Raw genomic sequence first — 12,901 nt, 5'->3', positions numbered from 1 at the left:
CAAAGAACTCTCTATGGAACTCCCATGGGAATGAAACTAAACTACTGAAACTGCATTACAAAACAGAACATTGCAAATCTATGTTTCAGATTCTCGATTTTTCTATAAATATTAGGTTACGAAAATACCATTAGAAATTAATTGAAGGTAGAAGTACGTGGAAGCAAACATTACTAAAACTGTCTAAAATATAGGCCCGAATTAGCCACTTGAAAATCACCGATTTTAAAAACACGAGTATATTCGTTCGTAATAAAAGCATATGTATCTTATTGTTAGTCTTACTTTTTTCAACACTTTTTGTGTATATGAAGCGACAACGAATCTTTTAAAATATTTTATTCCGTTCGTTCAATTTATTTGAACTACAAGCTGATCAAAATTGAGATTTAAATTTTCCCGCAAGAAATATTAAAATTGCGAATATGTACGTTCCACAATAAACATTACCAAATTACACTAGCATCTTGAGAAAACGAAACAGTGGGGAAAATGAGTACAGTATAAGTAGATACTCCATTCAATTTTTGTATTCTTTTTGAAAAAAAAAACACCATTATTTCAAAGAGAAATAAGAGACAAATGATTTCTCGGTACAATGTAGATATGCTATTTCAGTTCCGTCATTTCGTCAATAAGCATTGGCCTCCACTGCAAAATATTAGCCGAAAATAGTTAAATAAATCTTGCCTGGGCCCCCCTAAAGCTCATGTGGGCCCCTTAGGTATTTATGAATATACAATATTTGGCATAATTTGAATGCAATTTGTCTTAACATCCTCATATATACACCTTCTGCGTCTGAGTGGACCTCCCCCCCAAAATTTAGAGAAATCGGCACCCTTGATTTTACCCACATCTAACGGGCACCCATATACTCAGCTGCGTATGGCGAACGTACGGAATCGCCATTTAAATTTATATTCAGATCTTTTTTCTTTGCACGAATATATTCGTAATCATAATTTTAGGGCAAAAAGAAAAAAAAGGTAGGTAATTCGTGGTTTTAAGTTAAAAATCGATTGAATTCTGATTTAGTTTTAATTTACTTACAAGAGAAATGTATGACAGAGAGATTGTAACAGAAAGATTGTTTGTAGTAGACCAAAGCCATTAATCAATTTATAGAAGTGACGAAAGGATCTTTTGATATGTGTCAAAGAAGTTTGAATTGGATTTTTTTTTTTTTTTTTGTAGATAGCAAGATCATGTCAAAATGCTCGGCTTTCCACAATCTGTGCTTCACCATTGAAACAAGCATAGCAAGCTTCTATCATTTTACTCGATCTGCATCTATTTGTACTTTTCACAATAATTTTGCAAAATCTATCCAATTTTAACGAAACTTCCCATATATCATCCTCCAACTTTCCGAAACAAATCCATTGTTTGAATTTCCAATTCATAACAAATAAAGAGGTCAAAACATTCCATGCTTGAAATTTGAACACATGCATAGAAACAATTTTGCAGATGAAGTATGCCAAAATTATTCGATTTTAACCAACGTAGTGTAAAGTTTCTTTTTGGATATTGAGGATTCCTACACCTTCATGTTAAAATCTAACAGAACGAAAGGGTGAATTTACCCACTCCCAATTAAAAAAATATGGTTAACGATATGGTATATAACTTTCTCTAAAGATTGGTTTACGATATGGTATATAGTTTCTTCGATGTTTTCGAATCATCCTCTCTGGATAAAGCTAAAATCAGTTAAGAATATAAAGATGTATATTCCTGCAATTTTTTAAGAAACAGATTCCGGATAAATTGTAAAAAGTATTTGATTTCGAAAGAATCTTATGTGTTTTATTTGTGGCTTCACGGGATGCCTGATGGGATTTATTAAACGCGTCCGACCTCGAGATAAAAGTTAGTAAAGACTAAACGATAAATTTAGCCCCCTAATGAAGGATCAAAAGTTCTTCCTACCTCCCCTGATTAGAAGAAATGTTAGAAGACAAACTTTGTAATAATGCTTCATATTTTGATGCAACATGGTGGATATATCTTGGCATTTATAATCACCCCTACGACTTGGATTTAAAAGTATTCAAGAATGGGAGACCAAATTTCATTTCCCTGGTGTAAAAAATATGTTTGACGATTACGTATGTAAAAATTATTTCATTTTGACCCGGTGTGATGTATGTGTGTTTGTTCAAGATATTTCACAATCCTTAATACTTGGAACTGAAATCCTTCAAAACGAAGCAGTAGACCTACTTTATCCCTCTGCAGACACATAATATTATATGATTTCAAAAACAACTTTGATAATAGCTTCCGAAAAGTAAAATCATTCGATTTTGGTGGAATATGATGTGAATTCTTGTGACAAATTATAATCTTCTATACTGCTTAAAGTTCAAATGGTTGATAGTGAGAGATCCTCCCTGCCAATTGAAAACAATATATAAACTATTTGGGAAAGAATTCTATAAAATAATTTCCGTACTTACCCGCATCGTTGAAGAAACCTGAAAAATAAAAATTATTATTATTATTATTATTATTATTATTATTATTATTATTATTATTATTATTATTATTATGTAACAAATGTAACAAAAAATATTTAGATATACAGGATAAAAAGTATCCCATAAGGATCAGTATTAGGACTATTATTATTTGACGTTTTTATAATGACGTAGATTATATATTATTACATAAATATCCTTTGTTTGTAGAAGACATAAAGGAAAGGATTTATAAAATACAAGATTGTTCTCTCCTATATTTTGAATATAAGCAAAAATTAAATGTAAGCACCGTTCCTTCTTTCGACTGAATACTTTGTTAGAACTTACAATTTTAGCAACTATAAAGTCAAATTTATAAAAGACAGGAAAATAGACGCTAATGGTTGTTATCTAAGAATGTGGACGGAATTCAAAAACGTAAAGAGTTACATATATATTACAATTAGTCAGCCTAAAATGAAGTAAAGTTCTGCTGTTTTGTATATCATATGTAAAAGAATGTACAAAAAAGATTTATTGTCTGTTTGTGAGATCACATTAAACTATATCACATATGCGAGAATAATGTCTAAAAAAGATGAGTTATTTAACGTCAAACTGGTAACACAGGCATAGCTGCGCTCGAGAAGACATGCTTTAGTATTCTGTGCATACACAGAGATATAGTTCCCAGTATGAGGTTGGGTATGAGCGAGTAGCAGGAAGTTGAAATGACTGCCGTCGTGTCTATGATCCAATTTCTCAACATGCAGCTGACAGTAGAACAGAATGCGGCTGACATCCATTAGGAATTTGGTGTCATTTACGGAATAATAGTAATGATAGAAAGGAAAGAAAATACATAGTGCCCTGCTTTCCGGAAAGTGTTCAAATGTTCTTGATAACGAGCAGAGAAGCAGGCCTAGTGTTCAGACGGACGATCTTGGGTAGGGATGGCCAGAACCGGTTCCTGGTGGAACCGGTTTTCGGGTCTGAACAGATCCGGTTCCGGAACCGGTTTTTCGGATCCAGGTTTGGAACCGGTTCTTCGGATCCAGGTCTAGAACCGGTCCTTCGGATCCAGGTCTGGAACCGGTTCTTCGGATCCAGGTCTAGAACCGGTTCTTCGGATGCAGGTCTGGAACCGGTTCCGCTCGAACCGAAATTTTGTGACCATCCCTACGCTAAACCTGAGCTGCTGGCAAACTGTGAACAGTATGCTAGATGAAATGGTGGAAGCGACAGGCAGGCGCCCAGGCGGCGGCAGCTTGTCTCATTTGGCTAAATAAACTGGGTAACTGGCAAACTCATTGGTTAAAAAGGCAAACTGGCCAACTCATTTGGCTAAACACCCACTGGTGGACCAAATTTTTTTTCTGGGGGCACAAGCGGGTCTGGGCGGGGAAGGCACAAGCGCATGGTCCTCTTTGCATTATTTTTGAAGGTGAACTTTATGCCTCCTTTACGGGTCTTTGGGAGCTTTCGAATCCAGGTCTGGAACCGGTTCCTTAGATTCGGTTCTGGAACCGGGTTTTCAGATCCAGATCTGGAACCGGGTTTTCGGATCCAGGCCTGGAACCGGTTCTGAAAACCGGATCTCCGAGAACCGGTTCCGTCGGAACCGGAACTTTGTGGTCATCCCTAATCTTGGGCAACATGTTAATGGGAATATACCATCCAATAGCGGTTACATCATTCCTGGCCGGAATTTCCAGGAGTGCCAAGTTGTGATTAAAATTTTAAGTTATCGGAAGTTGTGGTACATGTATTTTGGCTCGTTGTAGGAATAATGAGGAAAACTTTTTTTCTTTCATAGTATTTATAACAGGAGGTGAAACTTGAATATCCTGCATAACTGGTCAGTAAAAACAGCAATGAACGCAATGGAGTCCTCCGGTTCCCCAAAAGCCAAAAAGATTCAAGCAAATACAATCAAGTAGCAAAATCATATAAACGTAATCGTTATAATCCTCGCGGAATTCTTCGAATCAGAGCAAACAATAACAGCAGATGTGTATTGCTAAACACATATCATTCAAAACTAGCGAAGAAGGAAGTCTGGAATTCTAATTTGTGACAATGCCCGGCCACACAATTTTAAAAAATGCAATGGGATTTTTTAGAATTAATTTTTATAAAGCTCTTAACTTGAACCGGATGGTCTCTATTTGTTTCTTTACCTGATAAGGTGGCTTGCTCCACAAAGTTTCAACGACATTGACATTTTCAAGACCAATTGTCAACTGGCTCAAGTCAGTCGGCAGATTTCTATACATGAGGTGTACGAAAGCTTGTGCCACGTTACAAGAAATGCTTAGAGCTTTAAAGTGACTCGGTAGAAAAATAGATAAGGTACCTACTGATATAGAATCATTGTTTTTTTTTTTTCTATTTTGCAATGAATAATTGGTCCTTTTCCAAATATTACAGCAAGAAGGCAATACAAGAACAAAATGTTCAGTGAAAAGTTCCTTGAAAATAAAAAAGCAAATTTGTTACAAAACACGTTGATATTTCAAATTCTAGCTGACACAACAAGAGCACAATAATTACTCATGAAAGTAATCATACAAGATTAAATCACAACTTAATTTTAGAAGATCTACCTGAAAGCTTAAACTCTAGATAAGATGTTTACTTAATGACGTTACAGAGAAAAAAGTATTAAAATAAGTCAATTAGTGTGCTACTGTTAGTGTATTTTATTATCAAGGCTATCACCTTCCTAGAGTATCATAAATGTTTGATTACTAACAGTGAAAGTGTATATTAGTTATTATTTTTGGTTATGAGCAAATCTTTTGTGATATATTTTTGATAGCTTCTTAAGTGAACGAATTTTCTGACATTTACATGACTGGAAGTTCTGCTATCTGTTGTTCCTATATGAACATATATAGTTCGGGGCACTAATATAGTTTAATATATTAAAGTATAGTTTCAGGTGTTAGACAGTCTCCTTGTAAATGAATAATAAATTAGAAATAAGCAAACAAAAATTGTAATTTAAATATGTATATCTCTTTTGCAAATACATGTTTCGTTAAAATGCAGAAATTAATATGTTATTAAGTTTTTATAAAGTAATAGTTTTAGATGAGTGTTGTCAAGTTTAAATTTATTTTGCATTAAATATTGCTACAAGAATACTTTTTATTCATTTCAAATGCTGCACAAATGGAAAACTCCAAGTAGATGAAGTAAATTCAAACAAATGGAAAAAGTAAACCAGGTTACTAGAAATTTAACTCTTTGCCATGAAACGGTGCAAGTGCAGTGCTAATATTCACGCAGGTTTCAGGACAGCATGGCATTTTATAATTTTTTTCTTGTACGTAAATACTAGAGTTTCATTTAAGCGATATTGTACCTCAATTTGCTACACAATATCCTAGTAATGGAATGTAAACAAAAATTTTTGACCCTAAAATGAAATTCATCTATGATCATAAGTAAGCTGTTTTTGTAACAAAAGCAGTGCATCATTGTCTTTCGTTTATGACAGAAAGGGTTCTCCTTAGATCTTTTATACAGTTAAGGTTCAGTGTTGAATCCTTTGGACAATCAGGCGATTCCTTCTTACATGTATATTAGGTTTTCAAGAATATAACTTATCATGCTACGGACTACAAACCATATTACTGGAAACTGGCCGTAGAATTGACGACAAAAGGATCATATCTTCTCCGACGTTTCGTTTCATCCGTAAACAAGATGCCTCAATGGACTTTCGAATTATAAGTCCTGGGCTTAAGTTTTAGAAATCGCCCCCCTTCGAAAAATATTCAATTCGTACACTGCTCTACATCATAATATTTTATATACCTGTACTACCGGTTAGTTTGGGATGAGTCACACTGTAATAGGTAGGTTTAGTTAAGATTGGGTGAGATTGATAGGTTGCCTATGATGTGTACTATCATTGCAATTGATATTTTTGGAGCGGAACTCCTCGTTATCCAACATAGGCGTTCGTTTGTCCGGATACTCCCCCTACATGTCAGAATCATTCTTAACCAAATTTGACATGGTGATTCGAGATCGCGCGCTGAGTGTTGTAACCGTTTGCATGTTCCAATCGGACATACCATTGAGGAGTAATCACCAAAAAAGGATACCCATGGACTTAACCTTGGCAAAACTTTTGGCGCGCCAATTCTCATTCTAAACAATGGAAAGTAGAATGTTTAGCATTAGAAATAGTTTGAAGCCCTCTTCGTTTTGTTCTGCGAACACAATTCTTCAAAGCAATTTTGCTTTTCACTGATATGCAAAATTCAACTATTTGCATATTTTGTCCGTTCACGAAAACATTTGATGCACTAAAAAATGAAATCTTTGAGTTTTACGTTCCACGATTATGCCGGTTAGGCTAAAGGAGACAGTGATGATGAATAATGAATGAAATGGTGGAATGAAGAAAGTGAGAGGAAACGGGAGAACCACGAGTAAACCCATACACACGGTATTTGTCCACCACAAAGTTCACTTGGCGGGGCAGGCATCGAACCGGGATCCCAAGCACCAGAGGTGAACGCTCTACCACTGAGCCACCGCGGCCCCCTATACTAAAAGTAGTCTATGAATAATTAAATAAAGTCCATTGCTTTGCTCCAAATTTGCAATTATTACACACCTACTATACATAAAAATCACATGAAGGACGATAAAAATAGAAATATTGAAATTTTGGAGGGTAATTTACGAGTGACGACGAGAACAGAACTGAGGGATAGATTAAGGGGTCTGAGGCAGATGAGTAACAGCTGTCCTAGCTAGTCAGGTTAGCACGAAATAAGATTGTATGGTGGGATATTTATTCAATGTCAATGGATCTACGAGTTTCTTACGTCATAGAAAAAAGTTTAATCCTTTTCAGTAATGCTTTCGATTTTCAGTATTTGTTCAATGCTTAATTAAAGTAACTTGTTTAAAAGCAAAACTTACTAAACCAAACTCAATGGCCAAATATTGTCAGGGGAAGGGGCTACGATGTTATGGTTATTAGTACTAACACGGGATGGTCCCACAAGTTGTCCCTAAAATCTGATTGCCACATAGCACATCTGATAGAGCATCATGAGAAATGAAAATGAGCAAAATTTAAGGACCTAGGGACCAAAAGGATAGGAGCTACTGGGCTTCAAAATTTGAATATCCAAAAAATTATATTATCCAATTATGTACGTTTAAAGTAAATATCTTGAAAACCGTTAAAGCAATCAAAACAAAAGCTGCACAATATAATGAGAACAAAATGCCCTATCGAAAACCATAAACAGTGTTGCCATAGGTGAAGCAGTATTGCCAACTCAGTATAAAATATTTTATTTGAAATAGCATTATATACAAGTGTGCACAGATTTGAAATGCACTATTATAACTAAACAAAACAGTGAAGTGTAGTGGTACAGTGTTGCACACAATTGGAGCTACATGTGCTTAAAATGTACAATAGAGAAGTATGAAATGTGGCAACAGATGGTAATAAAGGAATCTGGGTCTCATATTACGAATTTAGTTCAAATGCATAACACAGATATTATAACATAGCAAAATGCCACAAAATATTGATGCATTTGAAAATCGAAATTGAATGATGTCATTTTTACCTCCTGTGTCACCTCCAAATCTATGTAGGAGTGTAAAGTGGGATCCGAATCAATATAAAAGAGAAAGATTACAATGAAATGTAAGGTGAAAAGTACAATAAAAAATGTCCGAGGCGGGATTGGAACCCGCGATGTCTAATATGTTGGTTGTCTAGCCTTCTAGACCACACGGCTATTCTGGCCGACTAGAAACAAAATGATTTAGTAACAAAATAATTATATTTCCAATGTGAATATGGAAATATAATAGTGTACTAACATAATCATATGGTATGTAGTGTAGAAGGCCCATGGCCTTCTCCATCATCTGCATATCGAAATGCAGATGAGGGGCACATTTACATATTGATATGTAAATATATATATTGTGGTAAAATTAATTGCTTAAATTCTAGCATATTCATTGCATATTAATTAGTTATTATGAGTAAAGATATGTAAAACACTGAACATAGTACGTAAATATTAATACAATATTGTATTATATTGTATTTGTTCAATTGTGTTTATTCCTTTTATAGGCTTGTTATAGTGGTTTTTCGGGTTGCATCTAATTACCGAGTCTTTGTATAATGTACATTAAAAGGGGATGAAGGAAGAATTATATTAATATTCATATACAATGGATAAATTAAAGAAGAAATAGGCAGATTCTATAGGAATCATGCATGCATTTTAGTATGCTGGAAGACAGAGCTAGCATGGACAGAAGTTTTTTTTTCCGACTTCTTGTCGCCGAGACTTCAAGATGGGAGTTCTTCACAACTCATCATGTATAGAAATCACCAGAAGAAGGAAAAGTAAGACTCCTTATACACAGGAAGTAGCCTACAAACTTCCTTAGTGGAACCACACTGAAGTGGATACACTCGGTAGAAACACATCATTTGTATTGTTTCAAAAGTCATAAAAGTTTTCGCTTCTACATGCGAAATTTTAGTTTTCTATAGGTGTGAATTTCTATGTAGCGAGCTCTAGCGTCACTTCCACCCCCACTTCACCCAGGACCGGTAATCGTCAGCCAGCGAACCTTTAGCTTGTTCCCAAGATGCAACACCATTTTAAAATGTTTACTTTGTTTTGACTTATTTTCTATGTGTAATATTAATATTTACGTACTAAGTTCAAAAACGTTCTTGGAGATACCGTCAAAATTCCTGATTTATTTTATCATCGTGATCCCTACTCGTACAAGACGTTTGGATCTTGTAATTATCAAAAAGTAAGAATAAATAAATAGGTTTCCTCTATCTCTCTCCATGTAAACATGGTTGCCATTGCAGCAGACAGCTTGAAGGGCGGCCGCAGGAAATTGGGCTGACTTCTGCTTCTAGGAGAGATGACAGTGTATGAATAACATATCAATGTATTGTATAAATATTGTTCTTTATTTCTGTGTATTTTAATATGTAATTTTCTTTTCCATAAGTGTGAAATAAGTATGATAAACATTGGTTTATATAAACTCTCATAGATTTCTGCTAGGTGCAGAAAGTTTCAAACTTATCCGTCAGGTGCATATAGCAGCACCTGTCAAAGAGGTGAAGGGTTGGTTTTGCCACCAGAAGCAGCTGAACTGGTGTTTTGCAGAAAAGACCACCCGTAAGATAGCCTGAAGGGACAAAAACCTTTGTCAGAGACTCTTGAGGAAGCGAGTTTTTGCGTTTCCTGGTTTTTGTCAATAGATATACTTGTTTTCGGGAGAAAACAACGGGAGTTCGTTCTTAGGTTCAGTAGTGTGAACATGTAAACTATCGTCTCTGACTTTATCAGTGGCGGCTAACCCAGGAGCGTGTGGACATAGTTCCCCGTGGATTCCTGTGAGCCATATTATAACCCGTGTGTGTAGTGAACTTATATTCTACATATCACTTCGAGTGTTTATAAGAATGTGTTACACTATAGCACGTATCTGCAGTATATGCATCGAAGACTTACAATTAACTGCTGTTATTAATGGAGCTTAACCATTGACATCATTTCTTTTTTTTATAACCTTGATTTTCATTATAAGTGCTAACCGCCACGTTCAGATAAGAGCATATCTTATCCAAATCCCCACCAGTAAATATGGGAAGCATTTTTTTTTTCATGCCAGTGACACTGCAAAATTAGCACATCTCTCGTAGAGATTGTTAACAAGGCCTGTATCGCCTATTACACAGAGCCTTCCTTGGACTTATGTACAAGGCTACAAGCATCATTTTGAATGGCTTCATGGACATTCTAGATGCCTACGTCAGGATACATCATTATCCAGTCGTTTAACGTAGTGAAGAACACTTTCCCTCCATGGTGGAATAAGAATGTGGAAGGACTTGTGACGTGAATATAGAACTGTGCATGTTTCAACCATCTGTTTTAACTACAGGAACTGTGCTATGTAATAGCGATGCTATTTACATATTAAACCATTTTTGTTTCTTCATAAATTTGGTGAAAAATAATAAGAATTTGTGAAATAGATAACTCCTCTGAGACTGTTCAGAGACTATAAACTCTTCGAGAAATGTGGAGTTAAGATATCTGTATATATTATATTTTTTTTAAAAAAAAAGGTCAACCAGACCTTAAATTTTATCAACTTATCATCCTCCCCACTTTTGTTGTTTTGGAATATAGAAAAGAAGTGTTGATGGTGTCTATATATATATATAATGATATATAAAAGTTGTGTAAGTGTAAATAGTGGTGCACTACTAAAGGAAAGTAATGTGTGAGTGTATTGGAGTGAGGATACCTCAACAGCTCCCATCTTAATGTGTTATATGGGAAATAAAACCTACATCTCTATCCAGAATCTGTGTTCAACTCAATTGCTGCAGGGTGAGTACCTACTGCTAATGAGAATGTTTTGTTTTCAGGAGGGTGATACAAGGAACCATTTTCCCTTGTTTTGTGTATGGCTGACTGGCTCTCTGCATGGAGACCAGAGAGAAATTTAATGCCCTAGGAACTATAATAACAATCATGAGTATAGTGAGCTCAAACACAGGCTGCTACCTGTAAGTTGTAACGTTTAAAAAAAAATTTTTTTAACCTATTTGGTAAACATTAAACTGACTCACTATAGTAGCGTCTTTGACCATGGTTGTTATGCAGCTAGCCCTGAGATCTGCTGTTCCATTATTATAATTTTGTTATGCTCTACCGACATATTTAATGGAGTGGCGGCTCTTGCAGGAGAGAACCTTTATCTCCAAGAGGGAAGACATCAGTTTTAAATGTGTGTAATTTGCATTTTATTCAAATCTCTTGGTAAATTTGAATATCCCCAGCCACTCCACTTCATTTAATTTTATTTTATTTTGTGGTGGTGTTCTTAGGCAGTAGTTTTGTGGCTCTAGCTACCTGCACCTCACAGTAGGAGAGGAAATAAAATAATATGTCACTTAACACGAAAGACAGAAACCAAGAAAGTACTCTTACAAATATTGATAAGTTAATCGAGAACTAGTTTACAGAATTAGAAAACACGTGTTTCTTTCCTCACGTGTATCATTTTGTTTTCGCGAGTTGTCTTCTTATTCATGGTGAATTTTGCAGAAGTATAATGCAAAATCCTCACTTGTTTCTAGTGCATTTCTTTATTACCCTCTGTTGCCACATATCAGACTTCTCTATTGTACATTTTCAGCACATATAGCTCCAATAGTGTGTAACACTGTATCACTACACTTCACGGTTATGTTTAGTGATAATAGTGCATTTCAAATCTGTGCACACTTGTATATGGTGCTATTTCAAACAAAATATGCTTATGCTGAGTTGGCAACATTGTTTCACCTATGGCAACACTGTTCGCGGTTTTCGATAGGGTTCGCGATTGTGTTCTCATCATCTTGTGCAACTTTTGTTTTGATTGCATGAACGGTTTTCAAGATATTTAATTTAAACGTACATAATTCCATGATATTTTTTTTTATTCAAATATGGAAGCCCCGTAGCTTCTATCCTTCTGGTCCATAGCACCTTAAATTTTGCTCATTTTCATTTTTCATGATGCTTTATCAGATGTGCTATGTGGCAATCAGATTTTAGCGACAACTTGTTTGACCCTCCCGTGTAAGTAGACTCCTTAAAGTTAGAAACAAATAAATACTTACTGATGTGCCGTAATGTTCTTCCTTTCTTTCCAGAAGCATGTGCTTCTCGATGTCTGGTCCCTTTGGATTTTTCTCCTAAAGTTGTGGATAACTTTGAAATAAAAAAAAAAAGAATTAACAGTTAATTTATCTCGTTACGATAGCAATACAAGATTGTTGCCAGAAATAAGTTTAATGTTTTAAATTATAACAATAAGAAAACACGTTATTTTTCAAAGCTTGGTAATATTGTATTGAGGTAAATTTTTCAAATCATTTAGAAAAGTATTAGGTTAAGCATGGGCTAATACCTGTAAGACAATTATACCAAGTATTAGCCACAGAATTTTCATCTTACTATAAGGATCTCTTGCCATTTTCTAACATACTTGCTTTGGATTTCGCCTTTTTAATTTGTAAAACAATGGTTTCATTGAAGCGACAGTTTACACTTGGAGACATACACAGATTAACTCACAAAAAAATCTAAATAATAAGTTCTTTGAAGCAGACTTCTATTGACTAAACACACGAGATAGAATGCTGTTCAGAGAAGCACAGAATGAATGAGTATTAGTGTTCGGATATATTCAAGTTCACAATATGACACAGGACGAAGACGACCCGCTCGGGAGAGTAATACTCCCGGAAGTACATTTTTCCGCGCACGCGCTTTTCTAGCCAGTTCTTTTAAGTTGGTGACAAAATTTATATCATGGAGTACAAAGGGAACAAA

The 12,901-nt window shown here is 35.2% G+C and overlaps 1 protein-coding gene across 1 annotated transcript in view; it reads right to left on the bottom strand.

Moving 5' to 3' along the window:
• Positions 1-12,628, bottom strand: part of LOC145683619 (uncharacterized) — a 36,472-nt gene extending 23,844 nt beyond the window's left edge. The window contains exons 1-3 of the mRNA XM_081754957.1: positions 12,477-12,628; positions 12,187-12,277; positions 2,466-2,483 (exon numbers count right to left, since the gene is read on the bottom strand). Coding sequence (XP_081611083.1) covers positions 2,466-2,483; positions 12,187-12,277; positions 12,477-12,542 — 175 coding nt within the window. The 5' untranslated portion in view covers positions 12,543-12,628. The remainder of the gene's footprint in view (positions 1-2,465; positions 2,484-12,186; positions 12,278-12,476) is intronic.
• Positions 12,629-12,901: the final 273 nt, after the last annotated feature.

Source organism: Thermobia domestica, chromosome 4 (genome assembly GCF_964235325.1).
Source record: "Thermobia domestica chromosome 4, izTheDome1.hap1.1, whole genome shotgun sequence".
Taxonomy (NCBI): Eukaryota; Metazoa; Arthropoda; class Insecta; order Zygentoma; family Lepismatidae; genus Thermobia; species Thermobia domestica.
Note: the sequence above shows the minus strand (reverse complement) of the source record. Positions and strands in the feature narration are given on the sequence as shown.